The sequence below is a fragment of the Zootermopsis nevadensis genome, unplaced genomic scaffold (genome assembly GCF_977971745.1).
Source record: "Zootermopsis nevadensis isolate Lab colony 2312 unplaced genomic scaffold, Znev_1.0 Znev_ptg000019l, whole genome shotgun sequence".
Classification (NCBI taxonomy): domain Eukaryota; kingdom Metazoa; phylum Arthropoda; class Insecta; order Blattodea; family Termopsidae; genus Zootermopsis; species Zootermopsis nevadensis.
Genome location: NW_028259151.1, coordinates 1,469,854 through 1,493,944, shown reverse-complemented (window position 1 = coordinate 1,493,944; position 24,091 = coordinate 1,469,854). Strand labels below are relative to the sequence as shown.

The following is a 24,091-nucleotide window of genomic DNA, read 5'->3' as shown; positions in this document are numbered from 1 at the left end:
ACAATCGAATCCGGAGTGAGGGCTCTTTTCCATTAAAGTGGAGAGAGGCGATCACCATACCCATCCTAAAAGAGAATAAAGACCGGTCCCTGACCTCCAGCTATCGCCCTATATGTCTTCTTAGCTGTGTCTGAAAGGTGATCGACAGAATGGCCAACTCCATACTAATCTGGATACTAGAAACCCAAGGTCGACTCAGTTCATGATATAACATCACTCGAAGACCACAATTATGCAGGATTAGTAACCATTAAATGAACGATATGTTTCGTAAGCGAAATACAGCGGCCATTTCTTACGCATGTCTCTTGATTCTCTACTAGATGGCTCTAGCAGAGGCAGTGGGCTGGTCACTCACTACTCACAAATGCACACTTAAAAAGACTGAGAAACCTCCGAAAGTAGGCGGCGAAGACCCACACTAGGTTGTACAGCCACACGAAGAAGAAGCAGGAGAAGGAGACGAAGAAGAAGAAGAGGACCGTATTATAATCATAAAAAATAAATGGACATCTCCGTGGGTTATACTTTTCCCACACTTGATATATAGCCTACAACAAGGATACAGATTTTGCACAACTTGTTCAAGAACATAAGCACTATTCGATCCCTTTTCATACGAGCCAGTTTTAATTTTCAAAGGAATCAATGACTTTTCATACAGAACTGCTCAGATTCTTTCAAATGTTTTTGTTTCGTCGTGAACTTCGAATCGGACTCCCTGGTGCTGAAGGAATGGATGTCTTAAAATGTAGTCTGTTGTGAATGGAAGCCGTATCTGAGCTTGCGACACCTAGCAAACTGCGATGCGACCTAGTGCTATAAATAACTATGTGTTACTCTGTGAAACATAGCGGCAACAGGCCAATTTGTGACCAAATGTTATGTAATACAGTGTAATTAGTGTTTTATATGCTGGCCAGTTCGTTGCTATTGCGATTTACGAAGCAACAAAGGCACTAACAGCAGGTACGTACGATTAAACTACGCTCATCTTATGGGCACACACAATTTCTGTATTCTTGTTTCTAACTAACGCTAACACAACACAGAATAGCATGGCTTTCATAGACTTCATATTACTAAAACGTAATGTAATCTCAAGAAAACAAAACTGTTTTGCAATTAAAATAACATGTCATTTTCAAAACAACACTTAGAAGTTGGAAGTTTAGGATTTCGGGCGTTACACCTGATCGTAGCACTACACTCTGACAGTAGTAAAATTCATCTAAAACTCAACTGATTCGTAATCTGTTGTTTAAACAGAACATTATCCTGTTACTTAAGCTGCTTGACTGGGTTCTTCTTAAAGTGATGTGTACGTTCGCATGCGTGTTATGGTTCAGTGACTGGGATAAAAGATGTTCAGTCTCAGTTTGTTTGGTTAGTTATTCATTAGGTGTATACACGTTATTTATTTTGTGTAAAATGTTTTAAGTACAAACTCCCTGTCAAACTGTCATCCGGCAGCAAAGTATTAAAATAATTAGCAGCTAACGTTGCAAGGAATCTGACAAATGTAAGGAAAAGATATGCAGTTCCTTTACAGTTTCAGATACGTGGTTAGTTATGCAACCAATTAAAAGGAAAAGGTTTCATTGGGTCCTCTCATAGCTTGCCTTTCATTGTGGGGATAAAAATGCGGGATTATTATAGATTTGTTGTTCCACACACATATGACCTGATCTGGAAAATAGAAAACAATCTGTTCCACTGATATTTGTGGCAGCGGAAGATATTTCGGTTTCTAGTTAACGGCAGTATTTCAAGACTACCACCAGAACACCGCTGTAGTTATTAAAATGGCACAAGTCAGTGACACGTGCCCTTCTCAAACAACCTGTAAAACAATCATGGAATCTTACCAAGATAGATAGATATGAACGTGTTGTGCTGCAAGTAGCGGATGGCGTTGCTTACCATGTCCAACAACTATAAGAGATTCGGGGAGAGAATGTCCCGTTCTCGCCGATCAAGGTGACAACCCCGAAACAACCCCCTTCTGTATCCCAGGTCGTTTTCGAAACTAATAGGTCCATAGTAATGAAGTTAGCATAGTTCACCTATAAAATGCTTTTCAGATCCTTCAATAATTTTAATAACCAAAACTTGTCATATGTAAAGTCGTCGCATGGGTATCTGGCGCCTCAGGTGAACTTTCAGCTCCACGCCCCCTTCGAATTAACTTCCGAAAATGAATATTGTGCATTTGTAGAAAAAAAAATCTGTACTTTCAATGTTCTTAGATTTAGTCTACATGATAAAGGAGAGTAAGATGATGGTAAATGTACATTTCTATTGTTCTAAACTTTACACAAAACATTTACTAAGAGAAATACAGGTAAGAATGCAGAATTTTATTCAGAAAAGAACCTTATTGCTTCGTTTGTTCTTCTTCCTTTTCAACCTTACGTTTAAGATATTGTACCCTAGAATTTATTTTTAACCTGTCATAATGACAGGTCAATTGTCAAGCAATTTTATAAAATGACGCAAGCGAATCCAGTTCTTTGTAACAGAAAACTTCCTTCTTAGTAATAAATAATAGTTACTTTTCAAATAATAGTTGTAAATGTAACCTCTGAAGAAGACAATTGCAAAAATAACTGAATAATAGGAACACAGACCCTATTAGCACAAGATCAGACACGTGAATAACGATGACGACTGAAGGTGTCAATTCACGAGGAAATCTGTCAGGAATTGAGCCGACTGGTCACAATATCGACTTCACTAAACACTTGTTATACGTTTGGAAGTGCGTGAGGTAAAGTTGGTAATCCTTAGATGTTGGTAGTGTTTTGTAGGATTAGCGGATAAGTTGAAATAGCTAAGTATTTCAAATGAAGAAGACTGTCGGTTTATAGATACTAATATGAATAGTTTTATTCAATCTCAAGACAAGATAAAGTTGAACAGTAGGTTACTCAAAATTAACACTCATGACCACCTTCTGATGATGTGCCTTGGGGTAATGAAACTAATATATGATATCATATAAGGTGGGGTGAATGATCAATAGTCACGAGGTATGATGTCATTCTCCTTATGAGTGCGACCCCACTCATGTGGAGTGATCTCATTACAGGAAATCATAAAGGAAAGTTGTTCCATCACCAAAAGAGACAGTCATAAGTTATATGAGCAATATCAATGCCAGACCTAACATTAGCAACTACAACAAACACACACATGTGAAGGCGCTTTCATATTACATTTGCTTAATATCAATATGTGGAATAGGGACCTATGTTACACACGTCAACCATTTGTATACGAAACCAAGTACTCTTGGCTGTACATTGCACAGCCCCGAACTCTGAACACATTTGTTCTTGCTTTCAGTTTTATTTTTCTATTTTCCGCTGTTTAATTCATTTTAATCTTTTAATTTTCTGCCCGCCCCCACCCCCCGGCTGTGGCCATTTGGAGAGAGAAATTTCTTGCCTACATTAATGTTAAGTCCGTAGTTCTCACGTGGTTTGTTCACACATCAACCGCCACTGACAGTCACCTGCAAGATCAGGTCACTTTCTAATGCTTGGCTTTCTAGACAAACCGTACTTTGTTCCAGGAATGATATTTCCATTTTTTTCCCAATGGGATTGCTTCATGCAAACCTCATGTATAGGTCCAACTTGTACGCTGAACACTTTCTATATCAAATCGTGGAATAGATGGTAGTCTTATCAGTACTACATTGTTTTCCAAATACTGGATTTGCTAAATAACATTAATTCTGACACAAAACAATAATAATAAATAGTAAATCACTGTAATAACATGCAAAAAAATGCAATGTAAATTGCTGACCTGAGTTACCAAACTTTAGCTAACATTACACTGCTCCCTGATCTTAATAGGAGATCTACAAGCTAATCAAAACTGCAGTCTGGTATAAGTTGGCAACCAAACTACATAAGTCATTTAGTAATAGACCAGTTAAAATCAAATCCGTGAAGTTTCATCTGTCATATTATCGAAACAAATCGTATCACAAGAATGTTCAGAAACTTCATTGACTACGACGTTCTTCCCGAGAAGGAAACAAATAAATCATAATTTTCAAGTAATAATAACCGTCAGAAGGCCAATTACAGACACTGCACAAAAGAGGAACACTAGAAAACAATAGCAGATACATAATAATTATAAGATTCAAGAAAGTATAAAGAAAAAATTGGAGAACAAAATAATGCATGGACAGTATCTCCGAAGTTTGGACAGACAACTTACAAGCAAAGAAGATACGTTTCTGTGGCTAACAAGAGGAGATCTGAAAGGGGAAACTGAAAGTCAGATTATAGCAGCTCAAGACCAGGCACTAAACACAAAATATTACGCAACAAAAATATTAAAAAAAGATGCAGACAGCAAATGCAGACTATGTAAGCAATTTGATGAAACGACAGATCACGTTATGTCCGGATGCCCCGTGCTGGCAAAAGAGCAGTATATACAACGACATGATCGTGTCTGTACTCAGTTACATTTTAACATATGCAGGAACGCTGGGGTAAAGCTAGAAGGGAAGAACTGGTATGAACACATCCCGAAGACAGTGGAGACAAGTGAAGATGGCCAAATAACTATTTTGTGGAACCAACAAGTCAGAACAGATAGAACCATCCCAAATAATAAACCTGACATAATAATCAGAAACAAAAACGGAACTTGCCTCTTAATTGACATAGCAGTACCAACTGACAGGAACGTAATTAAGAATGAAGCAGAAAAGATCTTGAAATACAAGGACCTTCTCATAGAAATACAGAGAATGTGGAAGGTTCAAGCAAAAGTAATCCCAATAGTTATAGGAGTGACAGGAACTGTCTCCAGATCACTCAGAAAATATTTGGCCAACATCCCAGGCGAAAACGACATCAGGGAACTGCAGAAGCCCGCCATTTTGGGAACTTCAAACATCATTCGAAAGACGCTTTCATAAAATAAAATTATATAATACATGTGGCACTTGCTAAAAACAATATCTATCCCGTAAATAGCTGCTGCCCTATGTACCTTAGGGACAAGGTCTGTCTCGGATACATGGAAGTACATACCCCTTCTGATAAAGTGGTGAATAGATGGGATAATAATAATAGCTCAATTCAATTATAAAAGTATTCGGTCTTATATTTCCTAAAACGTTTATAAAAATGTTCTCTCTTTATGATATAAAATTTAAGTTAGGTAGAAAACCAAAAGGGATACTTATTCCTTTTAATCAATCCAGATGGGATTGCTAAATCCATGACATCATGGTATTTAGCCAAGCAACGGGAGTATCAACACAAGATCTTTATACAAAGGAGGCCAGTCATGACTGGATAAGGCAGTCGCCAGCGGAGTATCTTTTAAATGCTTGTTTGAAACTACGAGAAGGCACGACGCAAACAATGATTAAGGGAGGATCGCCATATGTAGTAGTATTAACGGTAATATCTGCAACGGTTGAGAAAACAAGGTCAAGTAAGTTGATGTCGTCCTCTGAGTGATTGTACTGACAAACAAAGAAAACAAGTGGAAGAGTACATCACCTCTCCTTTCAGCTTGGCATAATAATAATTTAGGAATGACAAACTTGAATTCCAATCGAAACCAGGAAAGTTAAAGTCTCCGATCAACAAGATACTAAAGTTAAAAGTATCTAATGATTTTTCTAAGAAACTGAAATAATTATTTATCTTATAGGTTGAAAAAATTATACCCATTACACATAGAGATCTCAACCCATACACTTTCTTCAGATAATTCAAGGTCGACTCGACGTTTCACACCCATAACGGAGTCCGAGATAGCGATTAATAATAATAAATCATAAAAATAGTAATCCATAACGCACCTGAAGTTGTCAGTAATAAATGTAGCACTCTATCCCCTGAACTAATTCGTATTACGTTATTGGACTTCATTCACGTTCATCATGCTGCCTTACCGATACCTTAAATTAAGGATGACACTGACATTCCTGATTTTCTTAGCCTTATACCGTAATTTCTTCCAAGCTCACCAGTAGAAGCCGTCATCGCTGCCTTCAGACAGGTCAGTTATTAACCTGAGCATTCCACAACGAATAATCCAGCTCTGTATATACATTTTTGATCATGTCTACCGATTATGTATATATTCATTTTATTTCTTTTTACTAGCCATAAAACATTTACAGGCGTTTAGCGTTTTAACTTCTCTTTATAAGAATGGATCCATACCGGCTTAATGTTGTACTTGTGTACTTTAGCACATGCTTTTGACGATACATTTAAAGATGGAACCAAGCCAAAACATGTCGTGCTAATGTACTATTATCATAACTGAAATAAGTAATTGTGTAGACGGTACTCAAACCTTTGCTATCATCATATGCATAATCTACACACGACTTATTAGTAGAGGATATTCGAGTAATATGGAATGCCATTTTGTGTTTCCTTGATTTCTTGAAAATTTATAAATAAAAACTGAAATGTATCGTATAGTTTAAGAAAATTTAATGCACTGTAGGTTGTTCTAAAATTACACACAAGATAAGAATGCTGTTATTCACAATGTGATATAAAAATTGTTTTGCACATAATATGGAATAGGACGGGTGACGTGGCACAGAGAAATCTCTTTTAAGCCCACATTAAACTCTGTGTTTCAAAAATCACAAACATAGGCCAAAGCAGCTTCTCACATCCTGTGCATTCATTGCTTGCCCACAAACTGAAAAAACAAACCAAAAAACAACAACACTGGATCCATTCTTCCCCGTTGACATCTCGTGAGAACTTTCTTCCAAACAAGTATTCTCAGCATGTTGATTTTTCTTTTCCCAAGTTGTCAAAACCTGAAGATACGACGTATGAATAATTTCGGACTAAAAATAACATTCCAATATTTTTATGTGCCAGTAGTATGGAATATTAAACCATTGTAGCATTTCGGGGTTCCTGACACGCCATTTTTGACAAAACGGCTTGGTACTTTTTTAACAGCAATGTTTTCAATGCGCCATTTGAAAACTCAATTATGTGTAATGTCATGAACAAAGATTTATAAACTCATCTTACGTGCTACAAGGAAATAAAATTATGTTTGCTTACTTGCAAAACTTCCTAGAATTGCATATTCAGCACAGCTGAGACCTTGTCACCACACTTGTAATCAGAGGAGCCGCATAAGTAATATCAAAACACAAATCAGTAACTCAATGTTACAAGTTGGCAACAAATGTTGCCATTGAAGTCAGGCACACATTGTTCTGTCATCTATGCGCAGACTTCTACGCAATAAAAAAATATTGTCACTAGAGAAGAGAAAATAAATTCCTCAAAGTAAAATACATGTACTATTCTTAAAGATCTCCACGTAATCTGATGATTTGCAGTAATTTTGTAACCCAAAATGAAGCATTTGCTGAAACGCAGTTTTACAGAACTGAAAAATGATATTAGGTACCGAGTGTAATTTCCAAATGAAACCTTCATACTACAATCTTTACATGTTAAGCTGCCACAATAAAATTAATCCAAAATATGTGACCTAGTTTAACAAAGCTATCGTTGCATTTCTCTGACATATACCCAACATAGCCATCAACAAGATGGCTCATTAAATGACCTTATGAATCTGAAATGTCCAGTCTTCACAACAAGATCATTATTATGTGTCACCAACATTCTCATGTCATGCCAATGAATATACTTCTCCTTACTCTCAAAACCTTTATTCATCATGAAATCAAAAACTACAGTGTATCTTTTCGACATATATACTCTTTAACGTATTCTTAAAAGAAATTGGAGTAAATTTTAACCCAGTTTATGTACTTTTCACCATTATTATTATTATTATTATTGCTGTTGTTGTTACTCTTTTCTTTATTCTATGTTGATTCTCTCCCTTATCAAAAATAAATTATTAAGAGAACACCACAATTTCTAATAGGACTTTAATTTGTTTCAATACATATAACAAAGAAGTCAATAAATGCAGTGCACATGTATCTTTTCACATAAGATTAAATTCTCATAACCTCTTGATTTTTTATTGGAGATTAGACATGTAAGGTGGACATTACCTCTCATTGTATGTTCATTTGTACTTTCTATAACGACTGTATAAAGAATCTAAAATAGTGAATCATTCAGTCTCTCATTAACTCTTCAAATTAAAGTGATAACTATATGTATCATCTGCTTTAACAATCTATAACTCTGCATTTTGCCCAAAGAGTGTACTTCTGGGTTTCACATGATTCTCAAAGTAAATTACAACTATTTATTTTTGTAAACAGCATTAACAATTTAATCTTTGTAATGGACAAGTGTTGTGTTTTCTTTGTGTAAGACATAAATCTTTAAATATTATTTAAATTAGTTTCAGCTTGACTGCTCTGCATGAAATTGTAGTGTATTTTTAATTTAATTTCCAGTGTTGCCAGTTGACAATGTAATCCACTTTCCAACAAGCTAACCTTTACTACATTAAAATATCCTGTATCAGTTTCAAATATTAACTTATATTTGCATGGACATACAAAAATATCTCCTATAGTCATGCTCATGAAATGTTTGCTACACTCTTATATTCACATTTCTTATTCGTATTACAACAGATCTAAATGTGCAGTATGCCTTCTTTTCTTTTTAAGATAAAAGCCAAATGGACAAACACCTCATTCATTTACAATATTTTGGTGTTCTAAATGCAATTCATGTTTCACATTATTATCAAACATACAAGTATTCTAACCAAAATAATAATTTTACTAATTTATTTTATGCATTTTTTTCAGCACATCCAAATCATTGCAGATATGATATAAGGAAACAATATATTTAGGGGACAACTTACTACAATTATTTCAAAATGAATTTCTTTGTAGTCATCTCAAAGAAAATTCCTTTCAGAGGTTTGGCTAAATTTCCTACCAAAGGAACAATAATTAAGAAAATTAATGTCAGAATATATCTCACCAAATTAAGTGACTTCACTACAAGGTATCCACTTATTAGGGGAATGATTACATACTCTTTCACTTGGCCCATCTCCAACCTGTGTCAGCAAGCCATACGTGGATCTAACGAATGGGATTTTGCTGAAGCACTAAGATTCTGTTTATATGGCAGTTGTTTCGTCGCTCCAACCTTATATGGATGGCTTAGACTGGCTGCCAACATGTGGCCACAACTCAATTACAGATCAGCAATTGCAAAGGCAAGTCACATTATATTGTGGCTTTGTGATTTTAAAGAGCATATCCAAATCAGTTCCCTTGTGAAGTGAATTTCATTGCTTTAGTAACATAATGTGATTATAAATACAGTTTGGTGTTAGTAACATATTTGCTAGCTACTGTACACTTAAAATCAGTTACAAGTTTCTGTCCAAAACCCTGAAGAGAGAAGATCTTTCATGAAACCTAGGCATAAAAGAAGAATCATCTTAAAATTAATCTTAAAGATTTATGAGGGTGTGCCCTAAACTAATATGGCTTAAAATAGGGACCAATGTTGGTGAAGCAATAATTTTATAATCCACGTATTTCACGAAATTTAGTCCATTGTAGTTGTCTCAATCTATGTACTTCCTTACCTACGTATTGCAGTGATGTAGAACAATGGTCCTCTAATGCAGCAACGAGCTTTTCATGGTAAACACCACCCAATATTTTCAATGCTTCACTGCTTGACAAAGAAAAGGGATGAAACTTTTTTAATATGGGCACTTATGAACAAAGAGTGAATGTGACCATTTTCAACTATTCTTCAAAATAAAAACTGAAGATATACATATTCTTCAGATATTTGTTGTCAATAAATGAGAACACATTCTCTTAAAATGTTTGTATGATAAAATAATTTCTACAGTTAAAAAACACAAATTGCTTTCATTCTTGACAGATGGCATGAGACATTTCTTTCCCTAATTGTATCTAAATTATATACATTTAGGTATGTATTTTATGCAAAATATCTTGCATGTAGTATATGCTCGCTAGCATTTATTGCTTCAGAAAAACCTACAGTATATCTCAAAAACCTGAAGGGACAAGATCAGAGTAGAGATAGGAAAGAATACAGAGGAATTTTAGGAAAATAAGTCTGAACTGACCCAAACTAAGGTCTAAGGAAACACTTTTCTATCAGTATCAGAGAATTAGTTATCTTTTAAAATAAGTAAGTCCCATAGTCATAGGAAGTTGATACATGGCTGAGTCGGCTTTTACCAACCCTGGACTTAAGATTTACTGATGATAGAAAATATTTGACTCACAGTATCAAAATTCATGAGTATGTCTCAGCCGTTATTTATGAGGGCTGTTCAGTAAAGACAATGTTGTTGTTTTTTTAAAAAAAAAACATGCCTCCTTTATTCTGAATCATTACAAGTGCTTCCTGAACACTTATCCCAGCAATTCTGCCACTCATCAAAAACATGGTTTAGGCAATTTTTGGACATCTTTAAAATCGCCCTTGCAGCTTTGACTGCAGCAGCTGTGGTCTTGAAGAACTGTCCTCGAAGCTTCCTTTTTTTGTGCAGGAAATAAAAAAAATCACAAGGCGGTAGCCATGTCAGGTGGATCCCTGTCACCACAGCATGGCACATCCTCAGGTTGCGGATGGAGGAACAGCCTCCAGTTATGGAGGTTAGCTGCAAATATATTGAATAAGCAGTCATGGACAGCCATCAAAGAGTGGTCCTTCAGCTTGAGGGGTGTGTGTGAGGCTAACAAACTTTCACCTTAAAAACTGTATTGTTATGAAAATTATGCCACACCTTGGAACCAGATGGACTCTTTGACACAACCAAGGCAATTAAAAAGGATATGAGATTTGGAACTTGGAACATTAGGAGTCTCTATAAGGCTGGGGCACTGAAAACAGTTAGTATGGAATTAGAGAATTATAAGTTACTTTGTGGCAGTGCAGGAAGTGCAATGGGAGGGGGAGGGCATGATCTCAGTAGACAATTTCACATTTTTCTATGGAAAGGGGAATGACATCATCAGTTAGGGATGGGGGTTTTGTTCATAGCAGAATTAAGGCAGCAGTTAAGAGAGTAGAATTTGTTAGTGACTGGTTGTCTTACAGAATTTTGGAAGGATGTTGGTGCGACATCATTGTTCTTAATGTTCATGCCCCAACTGAGAAAAAAAGTGATGGTATCAAGGACAGCGGTTATGAAGAAGTATAATCAGTATTTGACACATTTGGCAAGTATCACATGAAAATTCTGCTAGGAGATTTCAATGCAAAAAATGAGAGAGAGGACATTTTCAATCCAACAATAGGTAATGAGAGTCTACATGAAATATGCAATGACAATGATATGAGAGTAACAAACTTTGCTATGTCAAAAGATCTAACTGTAAAGTTTATAAAATTCCCACATCATGATATTCATAAATACACTTGACTTCTCCAGATGGTATCACACACAATCAAACAGATCATATTTTGGTAGATAACAGAAGGCAGACATGTAAGATTGACGTGAGTTCATTCGGAAGAGCAGATTGTGACACTGACTGTTATCTGGTAGTGGCAAAAGTGAGGCACAGGCTTTCAGTAAGTAGACAAACTAAGCACAATTTTAATACAGATATATGCGTATATGATTTGAAAAAATTAAATGAGTGGAAGGTAAAGAAGCAATATCAAGTTGAAATTTTGAATAGGTTTCAAATATTAGAGACAGAAAATGTCAAAGACTGTATCAAAATTACAGCCAAATGTCAAATCAAAATAAACCATGTTCAAGACCAAAGAAAGCAAACAAAATTTCAGTGGTTGCAGGACCCAAACAAAACGAATACGAACAATCTATGTAACGTGAGATGTGAACCTAGTAGAAACATTAGGAACAAGAAAAGGGAATATTTGACAGGCAAAATTATCGAGAGTGAAACAAACAGTAAGGACAAAAATATCAGATATGTACAGAGGAATAAATTATTTTAAGAAAGGATGTCACCCTCAGACTAATTACATGAAGCTGAACTAGCCATTGAAAAGTTTAAGAGTTATAAATCTCCAGGTATTGATGAAATTCCAGCATAATTAATTAAAGCAGGTGGCAAAACATTGCATATGAGGATCCATACCCTTCTCATTTAATTTGGAATAAGGAAGAAATGCCACAACAGTGGAGGAATCCATAATTATTCCTATTCATAAGAAGGGGGACAAGACTGAGTGAGGTAATTACAAAGGAATTTTTGTACTATCAACTTCTTACAAAATTCTATCAAACATTCTTCTGGTGAGAATAAATCCGTATATGAATGAAAGTATTGGGGATCATCAGTATGGGTTCAGACGAAACAGATTAACAATTGTTCAGATTTTCTGTATCCGTTAGATACTAGAGAAAAAAATAGGTGTACAGTGGGACATTACATCAATTATTTAGAGATTTTGGAAAAACCTATGACTCTGTTAAGAGAGAACTGTTATACAACAGTATAATTGAATTTGGTATACCAAAGAAGCTAGTGAGTCTAATAAAAATGTGCTTAAATAAAATTTGTAGCCAAATTCGTATAGGTAAATACTTATCTGATTAATTTTCCATCAAGAACAGTCTAAAACAAGGAGATGCTTTATCTCCAATGCTCTTTAACTTTGTGCTAGAATACGTTATCAGGAAAGTCCAAAATAGGCAGGAGGGTTTACAATTGAATGGGACATGTCAGCTAGTGGCATATGCTGATGATGTTAATTTATTGGGTGAGGATATAAAAACAATAAATAGGAATACAGAAGTTTTACTACAAGCTAATAGAAATGTAGGCTTAGAAATGAATTCAGAAGAAACTAAACATGTTTGTATCCCGTCAGCAGACAGGGGGGCAAAATCGTATTAGAGTGATTTATAAATCCTATGAAAGTGTGACAAAGTTCAAATATTTGGGAACAACAATAATAGATCAAAATGTTATTCATGAGGAAATTAGGAGACCAAATTCTGGAAATGCTTGCTACTTTTCAGTTCAAAATATTTTGTCTTTCCTTTTGATTTCAAGATTAAATGATACAAAACAATAATTTGTTGTTGTTTTGTATGGGTGCAAAACATGGCCTTTCACTCTGAGGGAGGAACATAGATTGCAGGTGTTTGGGAATATGGTGTTGAGGAGGATATTTGAGCTGAGGAGAGAAAATGATGAGGCATGGAGAAAACTGCATAATAATGAGCTTAAAATTTTTTACTTCTCCCCCAATATTGTCAGAAAGATTATGTCAAGAAGAATGATATGAGAAGGGCATGTGGTGTGCATGGATGGGGAGGAGGTGTGCACTGGGTATTGGTAGGGAAGCCTGAAGGAAGGCTACCACTGCTGAGACCTAGACGTAGATGGGAGATTAGTATGAAACAGGATCTATGGGAGAAAGGATTTGAAGGCGACTGGAGTTTGCTGGCCCAGGACAGGGACCGTTGGAGGGGGTTCCCTAAGCCATCTAGTTAGTTAGTCACATGGCACTAGATCTGAGCTGTAGGGAATGTGGGGGAAGCAGTGAATGTCTTTACTTGTCAAAACAAATGACAATGTTGGTAACATGTGGTCTGGTATTGTTGACTGACTCAAAACCTCTTCCCCATAAGCCTCTTTTAACAAATTGGATGCTTCACTTTATGTTTTCTTTAAGACGAACAAAATTTAAGACTGCGCCTTGTTTAGCTTAATATCCATCATGACAGACATGTTACACCAGCGGCGAGACAGCCATAGCTTGAAATGAAGGTCACAGCATAAGCACAACTGCACATATAGAAACTTGTAACTGCAGATGCTGACTCATACTAGTCAGTACTACCAACCACAATAAATGAAAGTTCCCTCAAGCCTTCCAACATTTTACAAACAATCATTCATTGAACAGCTGTTGTATCTTTCCACATTGACTTAGCTACATTTTCTATTGATAACGCTTGATAAACTATCTTACTACACATAAAACGTTTTATTCCTCTATGCAGATTGTATTAATCAGATATAATTCTTTTCAGGCACTTGTTGAACAAATTTCTTACACTCCTTTTGCTATGGTGTGTTTCTTTTTTATAATGACATTACTGGAAGGAAAATCAATTGGACAGGCTTCAGCAGAAGTCCGAGTCAAGTTTTTCCCAACATATCAGGTATCTTAACATATAGCATATGAGTGGCTGTTTTCTTCACCCTTCGAATTGCTTGTATAATTGAAGTTTAAGTTATTTTTAATAAAAACACTTTTAGCTAAGATAGAAATGATTAACCCATTCATTGCTGTCTTAGGTGTTAAAGTGTTTAATACCACATGCATGTGAAAACTGGAGAACAATGATGTCTAAGGTAATTTACAATAATACTGTTTCAGTAGTCAGTATAGAGAAACTTGTTTATCTCATGTCAGATTTGAGGTTTTCACAGCCATGAGTATGAAGATTTCTGTCTTCTGGGTTATTGTGCTGTGTAGTCTGGTCGATGTTAACCAACGTTTCAGAGGTCATACTGCCTCCGTCATCAGGGCGCCCTGATGACGGAGGCAGTATGACCTCTGAAACGTTGGTTAACATCGACCAGACTACACAGCGCAACAACCCAGCAGACAGAAATCCTCTTGTTTATCTCAGTTTGAAGAGAATTTGATGCCGCATTTCAGTACATAAAATACATATGGTGGAAGCTTTCAATGTTCTTTGTACAAGATCTAAGGCTATCTTCACAATGCAAGATTCATTATTAAGCAATTGTATAATATTTATTTTACTTACTGTCCAAAAGTCTTATCATACAAAAAGTCAATTTCTAACACAATGAGCATAACAATTTCTATATTTTCCGCAGGTTGGAGCATGTGTGTGGCCAGTTCTGCAACTAATAAACTACACAGTTGTGTCAGAGAAGAACCGCGTTCCATATGTTGGCATGTGCAGTCTACTTTGGACTTGCTTCCTAGCATACATGAAACAATTAGAAGCACAAAAACTAGAAAAGATACAAGCAGAAAGGAAACTAGAAGCAGAAGAAAAAGCAACTACACATTCATATGTAATTTTGCTGCAGTAGATTTGCTACTAAACTATATTCCTAATGTGATAAACTAATCTTACTTTATATAGCAATTTTATAAAATAAATATTAGATGAAATATGAATTAGGAAAGAATAAAATTAACATACTCTTTAACCTGGATAAACTGAACACTAAAGAGTTTTAAGTATTTTCTTATTACATGTGTTCCTTGTCCATTTAAAATTTTCTATAGCAAAGTGTATACACAAACTGACATATGTAGGGGAGTGCAGGGCAGACCGGGGAACTTGATATGTGGAAGCATGTGGAAGGGACAATAACAAAGACAAACACATGAAGGAACCTTGTGTGGATTTTTTGTCTATTTTAAATTTATAATTGTAAGAGTTACACTTTTTGTAAGTATGAATTTCTTTACGAAAATGTAACTTGCCCCATTTTGCCCCTTGCCCAGGGCAAGATGGGGTATGGTTCTTATATGTTTGAAAAAGTTGTAATAAAACACATTGTATCTAATAATTATGACGTAAGATATAAAAATGATAAAGTTTACAATGTAAAATGTAGAAACTTTACACATTTGAAATCAACTTAGGCCTAACACAGACAGCACACATGTGCGTCTCTTCATCAACGTGACTATCAACACCTGCACATGAGTTATGGGCCCATTTCAAGCAAAACGAATACCGGATCCACCCTTCAATAGACTATGAATAGACATCGCCACAATACAGGCACTTGTCATTTTGATCCTCTTGTCTACTCGGGGAAAAACGGGGTACCCCATTCTACCATACCCCTATCCTGCCCCGAGTATACTCTTTAAAATTAAGATTGTCCCACCAAAAATTACATCTTGAAAATAAATATGTTGTGTTTAAGGCTTTCAAGGAAACGCCTTGTAACATGCATCATTCAACAAAGTGGATATGAATAATGAATAGGTCTTACCTTTACTGGAAGTTGAGAAAAATTTCTAAAATGTAGGAGCAAAATCCAGCATGCGTGATTATTTCAAAAACTGTAACCACAAAATGGTGCTGACTGACATGACATGACCCTGTGCTGTATGCTAATGGTATTTCAACTCGTCCCAATAGATCTCAAGGCATTGCAGACAAAATATCTTCCTTATCCCAAATTAACTGAGTAAGTTTTTAGGTCTTCATATGAAACGTCTTGCCACCTGCTTTAATTGATTCTGCTAGAATTTCATCAATACCTGGAGATTTATAACTTTTTGACTTCCCAATGGCTAGTTCAACTTCATCTAAGCTAGGTTCAGGTACTAACAGTTCAGCTGTATGTATTTTAATCTGTCTAACATCATCAGTCTCATGAACATTTAAGATATGATTAAAGAAATTTTTCCACCTATTCAAAATTTTGCTTGGATCTGCAAGCAAGTTTCCATTATTATCCTTTACCAAATTAGTCTGAAGCTGATATCCTTAAAGTTATTTATGCCTCTGTATATTTTTGTCCTTACTATTTGTCTCAAGCTCAATAATTTTGCCCTTCAGGTATTTCCTTTTGTTATTCCTAAATATTCTAACTTCACGTCTTACATTACACAGATTATCCATATTCGTTTTGTTTGGGTCCTGCAACCATTGAAATTTTATTTGCTTCCTTTAATCTGTTAATTTTGAACACTCTTTATCTGCCACACAAACAGCCACTTTAATACTTCCGTGTCAGCCGCGCCTCCTGCACTGCCCGCATTTGATAGCTTATGTAGGACAACGGGTTAGAGTAACAGGAGACTGACAGTCAAGAAAGAACCTTGGCCTGACAAGTGGGGACTGGAGTTAGAATCAGGCGAGGGTCTGGGAACCAATAACAGCTGAGGAACTTCAGTATTCCTATGTACAGTCATATTACATGAAATATATACTCATACAAAATTGTCAACATCCTAGAGGTCTCTTTTACTGCCTACTCAGTTCCTGGTGTGTCTAATGTTTCCTAAAACTAACAGTCTGTCGGATTCCCTGATCATGGCTAAATCAGAGCTGAGCCTTCTTACACTTACTTGCGTAAATAAGGATTAAGACGCCTACACATATGGCCTTCTACATCCTATCTTCTCATTCTTGGTCTGTCAGAAGCATAGTCTCCCTCTCTATTGTTCAGCCCAGCTTTGCTCCAACTGTACTGTTTTATTAAACCTGAGACTCGCTCCATAGGATATCCATGGTCCGGTAACCAGACATCCATTTAGTGTTATCTGACTCCTTTGGTTCCCCCCACCCTCAGTCAATCCATCAATTTGCAGAATCCCGGCACAATGTCTTGCTGTCTCAATGTTTATTGCCCATTTTATGATCATGATCTAAGTCTTGGGATGTTATTATAATTAGTGCTGGTATCAGTACATATGTAACTCTGCTTCTGATTTACACAAATGTTGTTCAAGCTCATGGTGTGAGGCTCTATGATGATGACTGCATTGCATGTCATAATTCAGTCTTACTATTCCATTAGGTCTATGGTTCATACACTAGATGGGGTACAATGACCATAAAATTAAATTTAAACTTTATCACATATGATACAGCTCCCAAAAAGAGAGATCACTGCAGTTACTGACACCATATTGGTTAAAAGAATGTAAATATATGCAAAAGCGGACAAAAGACCAGGGAGTCATGTCTGACATTTTAAACTGTATCCAACAGACTCAATAAATGTCAATGTCAGTGACACCACAATGTAGAGACTAACCTAGACTTTAGCAATGCAAGTAACATCTGAATGCTATCATAATTCAGTTTGGTCTTTATGACTTCATGAACAGTGTATGGCATATGTGAGAGCAGGGGACCTTGGAAATTCATAGGATTATCAGAGGGCAAATATTAAATTTTGTAAACAACTTAAAACCACACAAAGTTTTATTTATTACGATTTATTTATGCATTTACAATTACATTCAGTGGGCACTGTACCACATCTACATACACCCATCTGCATAGGAGGAGCTGTCAATAACTCCAACTCTTACTTATTTTAGATACACTGGATAATCAGGTAAGAAATCAAACAGCTTTCATACAATCCATTTATTAGGATTTGCACACAGAAGAAATGACCTCAGCTGTAAAAGATGATCATCAAAATGTTTCAAGATCACATATGCACATCATAAAAACGAAAATACACTTATAAAACCAGGGTAGGGTTTACACTTTACATAATAACAATTTGACTGTACACTAGAGAGATCTAATATTTGGAGTTCATTTACAGCTAGTATTTCCTCAAATTTAATATATATATATTTTTTTTTTTTGTGATTGTAGTTTGGTTACCATTTCACAAACCACTGAATATATATTGCTAAGTGTGCGAAGCGAAAACTCTGCTTTGCAAAAATGAGGAACATGATGGAAGGAAAATAAGAAAAAAATAAACGTGTCTCATATTGCACAAATAATGAATAATGTGCAATGAGACTTCTTTCAGCAAAGCAAGATGGTCCATATTTGCAATAATCACCTTATCTACCTGCCTGCAAAAAACAACTCCATTTCAGAGAACCCACAACCAAATGCAACACCCTTCACCACAGTACAGTTTTAAACATACAGAGGGAGAAAGAATGGAAACTACAAAAAGTAACATAACAGTGCACAGGAACTAGTCTAGATATTGTCAGTCTCCCAGTGAGTAAGTGGAAACAAGATGAAAGAGTTGCAAGCAAGTAGCCCCACATCATTTGATCATAATAAAGACCAGCATCATGACCAATAGTCACACTTGAAGCAAGTATAAAGTGTTTTAACAGTACAGCAGTTAGAAGACCCATATAAAAAACTTTGAGTAGCTTCTCACCATATTTACATCAGTGAAGTTTGCCTTCAGGTTACGTTGACACTCTTAATTTACTGTTAACATACAGCAACAACCAAATAATATGGATTTCAGAAGATTTCCTCTTTAAAGTGTTACATGCAGCTATGAAAATTGTGTTTCATATAAGAACAGGACATAACCAAGAGAATTCGGAAAATATGTATTTTATGTTGTATAATTCTTTAACAGCCAGTTTATACTGATGTAAAACTTCTGAAAAGACTGAAAACAGATTTCATATTATCTTGGATGAAAAAATTGTGATAACTACCCATATTTATGATAACATATAACAGTTACTGAGCATTTTCTAACTGCTATCCTATTTAAATTTACTAAAGAAAGAAAGGAATTAAAATTTAAATGAAATCGAAATACTTTGTACTTTGAACTATAAGAGTACTTGAAGTAACAAGAAAACAAATTTTATATGTTGGTCCAATTGGTGAATTACATAATACATTCACTCTGGCCTGCTGAAATATCTTATGATTTAGAAAGAAGGTTTTTACTCCACAGGAGAAAAAACCTACAGTCACAAATTAAAATTAAATAGTACTTAATTTCTTATTAGTAACTTTTGAGACTCTACAGATAAAGTGCAAGGAGATACAGAACTAAAGAACAACACAATAACTTAAACTTTTAAAAACTTGCAGTACAGTCCACTTTTCTGAGCTTGAAGAGAAGTAAAATATAACTCCTTTATCTCTGAACCACCACACCAAAATTTAAAAGTTTCAAATGTTAATTTGTGTTCATGTAACTGAGAATCAGAGCAACATTTGAGCAGGCCCTCAGGCCATCAGCACATGCTTGACAACATCCCCATTTCTGCCTGTATTTTGATCTTTTCACCAACAACTTCTGTCTTGTAATGCAAGGAATCACAACCTCCAGTAGAACTTGGGAGTGAGGCAGGAATACCTCTCCAGCTGTGTCTTCCTTTATATGAGTGCTGCCAAAATTTTGAAAGTACCACATTTTTGTTTTACTTTACTGTTGGTGATATGATATAAAAATAAGCCTTCCACTGTCATTGTTGTGTCATCATCATTTTATTAACTTTTCCTCTCTAAGAAATGAGGAAAGGTGCACACTAATCAAGGAACAGGTTCTTGTGGGGAAAGCCCCTCATCACATTTCCACAGCTATGATACATATTAGTATTAGTGATTTCTTACAGACTCCAGAAAATCAACAGCAACATTTATATGAGTGGGGAAAATACTATTTCTTCAAAGGATATTTTAATAATATACCATAGTTAAATGGGTAGAGGTATTCTTATTACTACATTCATTAAAAGAGCCAAACATGCAACAAAGGATAGCAGACTTTGCTGCCCGTAGAAGTATACAAGGTTTGAGATATTTATATAATATACTCCATATTTTGTTTCATGATAATACTTGCTTTTCTCCTGGACTGCCCCAGAAAATTTTAATGAGGATAAAATCATTCACCATTTATCAGTCAATAAGGTACTCTATTATTTCAATATACTGGGCACACCATTTTGTGCCTATATTATTTTAAGTATACCAAGTAAATTTATAATTATATATACATTTACAAGTATTCTTCCAGTATAACAACGATGATAAGTTTCTCCTCAACAACCTCAATTTTTTGTTGCATTGGTTACCCACAGCACACACAAATCCACAACAAAATGTCCCATCATTTATCACTCTTTAAATGTAGGCTTCTGGTCTATGGTACTCACATGACCCTACCCACCCACCATCAGCTTATGCCCTACAATGTGCTCAATTGCTTGCTCTTTTGCTTGTATCAGATTAACACCCTTATTTTACAGTTGAGAAGTTCTGTGTTGAATTTTGATTGGATGCCACCCAGGAACTGAAGACATCTCTGAAAATGAAAGTTAAGCAGTAAGAACAAATTTATTACTTCAAGGCATCAATGTAATTTCTTTGAAATTTCAGTGAAATTTAATTACTAGATGACATGTTTTGAAGAACATGACAAACAATGTGTGTTTCTCTTACTGCAGATAGAGTACTGAACTGCATTTCTGTGGCTTGCTTTGAAATTGTTCACTGAAATTTTAGGACAATTTGTGATTCACAAACTTTAAAATAACATATTCCATGTGAAACAACCACCTACACATGTTGGTTTCCATGATCCTATGGTATATGACATTAATGTTGAGCTTTCTCCCTCATGTTTTTTTTCTTCTGCATTCTTAACTTAAAGACACTTAAAATATCCCATACTGACCATATACATATTTATCATATTACTGCAGGTATAAACATGTAGTTGCAACTGGGGGTGCTATAGGAAGTGAATGGGACAAATTTCAAAACTAAATGGCACGGCATGAATCACAAATTGCACAAAATAAAAATTATGCACAATCTGAAATGGAACAATGATCCAGATGTTAAAAACACAATTTATCTATCATTTATTTATTAGAAAATACTTTAAAATGTAGCTCCATATATTTCCTACAATTTGCAGAGAAACTGGAGTTCATTATTAGGAGAAAAGAATTGTGAATAACCAGGAGAGCTGTATGAAGCAGATTAAAGCAATAAACAATATTAAGACTAAATTCTAACCCTTGGATAGTTTACTGCTATTTAATAATACACAGAACTTGCCATTAAAGTATAATTAAATATGATAACTGTAACAAAAACAAACCAGAAAAGTGTTCCCTGTACTGGAATACACAGAGTATCCTCACGCATTCTTTACAAAGTACATTTAGAAGTATTAAATGTGCCCTCCCCCTCACCTTCTTCCAAACCAGTTTTCCTAACAACAACGGATTAGCTCCATTTCTTTGTCTCACTCAATTAACCTACCATACAAAAAATAACTTCATCAAACCTTACCTATCCTGCATAATGCAACAACACACACACCTGCTGTATCTGGAATACATCACCACTGCACACACCTGCATTATCACTTCCCTCCTCCCACATCCACTGATTTTCCTGCACCATATACCACACTAACCCCACCGAAAAGGAAAAGCATTTTCCACTTGTCTGTTATTATGTCAGTTTTCATTTTACATATAAACCTGCCCACAAATCAATGGTAGCACACGCCAACCCATTTTTAACTTTTCCACTAATACCGCACATTACATATCACACACAAACCTGTAATTTTCTGTGACTTCCTTCTCTTGTGGTCACCAAACAATATCATATACCAAAATATCAACTGATTCTCAACCTATGCCTTACCTCATGTTACCATGGTACCTCATTTACAGCTTTCCTCTTTACTATATAATCAACATTTATGACATTAAGTTTTCATGGTTTCAGTACAACACAAAAGATCTATATTGTCTATAACATAATTTTTCATTTACTGTGACTTTATTCTTCAGTGCTCCCTACAAATCTGAAGGATTAAACATTACACTAGCTGTTAAGGAAATGAAGTGGAATCTGACCTGCAATGGCTGACTACACATTCATTGCTGCAGTATTCATCCTCCCATTCTGAGTTGGCAATTGCTGCATTGGGGCAGCCATGGCGGATGCACGTGTTACCTGAGCGCAGAGTGCCAGATCCTGGTTGCTGCTGCTGCTGCTGAGGTTGTTGCTGCTGTACAGGTAGTGTGGGACCACCAGGAGACCCTGCACCTACAGAGCCCCCAGGAGGTGGACTTGATACCAAATGCTGGTCGCTGCGAGGTGGGCTCATGTGATGTGATGGAGGCACCTGAAAATATACTCAAATCTTTATTCAATGGATATCTAGACTGACTTATATTTATTTATGTACTGGTTTCAGGTATTTCAGTTGCACTTCATACTAAAAGTGCATATAACCTTTTGAATATTTATCTTAGAATGATGATTCATTTCTCACTTGACATAAGATTTATAAATCGTGCACTCTTTCCAAAATTTACAGACTCAACAACCTTTAAAGACAAGACAAAGATATGGATCTGAATGCATGTATCATCAACATACAATAGCCAAACTTCCATCCCTCTGCCAGCCCCACTGTTTCCCCAGAACAGCATGTCATAATAAAGTAATGGTAAATACAATAAATGCTCCCTTGAAGAGACAATCATGAGAAGAAGAGATGGTAAACAGAATTCCTACACTGTGGAGACTTTTCATTTTTACGCGAGTCCCATATGTACTTAATTGGAGAGTGTACACATAAAATTGCTCCTATCTTCCAAAATCTTCTATCTATTATAAAAATTTGTGATTTGTCGTCATCGCCAACCTATTTGTATCCAACCACTTTGTAGCCAAAAAATGACGTCATCAAACAAACATTTGTTTACTCGCCATTGTTGTATTCTATTTATAATAGAACACAACAATTTGATTTGTCGTCATCGCCAACCAATTTGTAGTCATTTGTTTACTCGGCATTGTTGTGTTGGTATACCAACACAACAATGCCGAGTAAACAAATGACGGTTGTGACCTATTTAAGGAATGAAGAAAAGTGAAAGATGCTTGCGCTTGCGCAGGCCTCCGCCCTCAGTTAGCTTCTTTGGTTGGTTGGTTGAAAGAAGAAAGGGGATCAGGAAAACCGACCACGCGAGTGGAGAACGGACAGAGGTCGCCCAAGGGAAACCGAGGGCGACCGATGTTCAGCAGGCCAGCCGAGGCCGTCCCCAAAAGACGGCCAAGTCGGCACAACGAGTGGTTAGACTACTCGGCTACCCTGACTGAGGTTTTCCGTGCTTTTCCTCAGTTGTAAGGCGAATGCCAGGGTATAACTTAATAGGGGCACGGCCCGCCACCCTCCCCCCCCCCCCCCCCGATCATGGAGGCCATCAGCAGAAGGGAAAGAAATTTCTCATGAGATTTTCGACCAGTGTATGGGACTGGTGCCAACCCAGAATCGTGAGGAAATTGGGGAGATACAATGAGTAGCGTAAACCGGTCATGAAAACTATCAATGGCTGAGGGTTCGTCGTGCTGACCACACATCACTCTATATTTGGTTGGATGATCGTTCACCTCTGCTTAGGCATGTGAACGTGAGGCCAGCAGCCAGCTAGTCGGCTTTGGCTCTTAGAGGGTTGTAACACCACGGATTCTTATTAAATATTTATCTTAGTCACTTTCCATCAAGAACGGCCTAAAACAAGGAGATACTCTGTCTCCCTTGCTCTTTAACTTTGCGCTAGAATGTGCCATCAGGAAAGTCCAAGATAGGCAGGAGGGTTTGCAATTG

The 24,091-nt window shown here is 36.1% G+C and overlaps 2 protein-coding genes across 4 annotated transcripts in view; one reads left to right on the top strand and one right to left on the bottom strand.

The window, feature by feature from the left end:
* Positions 1–379: 379 nt before the first annotated feature.
* LOC110827501 (PXMP2/4 family protein 4) lies at positions 380–16,930 on the top strand. Its single transcript, XM_022059219.2, has 4 exons — positions 380–969; positions 8,786–9,207; positions 14,005–14,136; positions 14,825–16,930. The coding sequence occupies exons 2-4, from the start codon at positions 8,860–8,862 to the stop codon at positions 15,044–15,046; spliced, it is 702 nt and encodes a 233-aa protein (XP_021914911.1). The 5' UTR covers positions 380–969; positions 8,786–8,859; the 3' UTR covers positions 15,047–16,930.
* Positions 16,931–17,895: 965 nt separating this feature from the next.
* The window catches only part of LOC110827499 (TOX high mobility group box family member 3), a 312,988-nt gene continuing 306,792 nt past the window's right edge, over positions 17,896–24,091 (bottom strand). For 2 of the 3 annotated variants that reach the window (XM_022059214.2, XM_087351384.1), the window contains 2 exons: positions 22,329–22,600; positions 17,896–20,752 (listed from right to left, as the gene is read on the bottom strand). In XM_022059214.2, the coding sequence (XP_021914906.1) occupies positions 20,686–20,752; positions 22,329–22,600 (339 nt within the window). In that variant the 3' untranslated portion in view covers positions 17,896–20,685. The remainder of the gene's footprint in view (positions 20,753–22,328; positions 22,601–24,091) is intronic. The other variant, XM_022059216.2, reaches the window with a different exon arrangement.

What these genes read in the sequence shown, in the direction of transcription:
- LOC110827501 (XM_022059219.2), top strand. Translation starts at nt 8,860, where the DNA reads ATGAATTTCTTTGTAGTCATCTCAAAGAAAATTCCTTTCAGAGGTTTG. An exon ending in ACAGATCAGCAATTGCAAAG is followed by an intron (nt 9,208 to 14,004) that starts GCAAGTCACATT and finishes AATTCTTTTCAG; the next exon opens with GCACTTGTTGAACAAATTTC. An exon ending in AGTTTTTCCCAACATATCAG is followed by an intron (nt 14,137 to 14,824) that starts GTATCTTAACAT and finishes TATTTTCCGCAG; the next exon opens with GTTGGAGCATGTGTGTGGCC.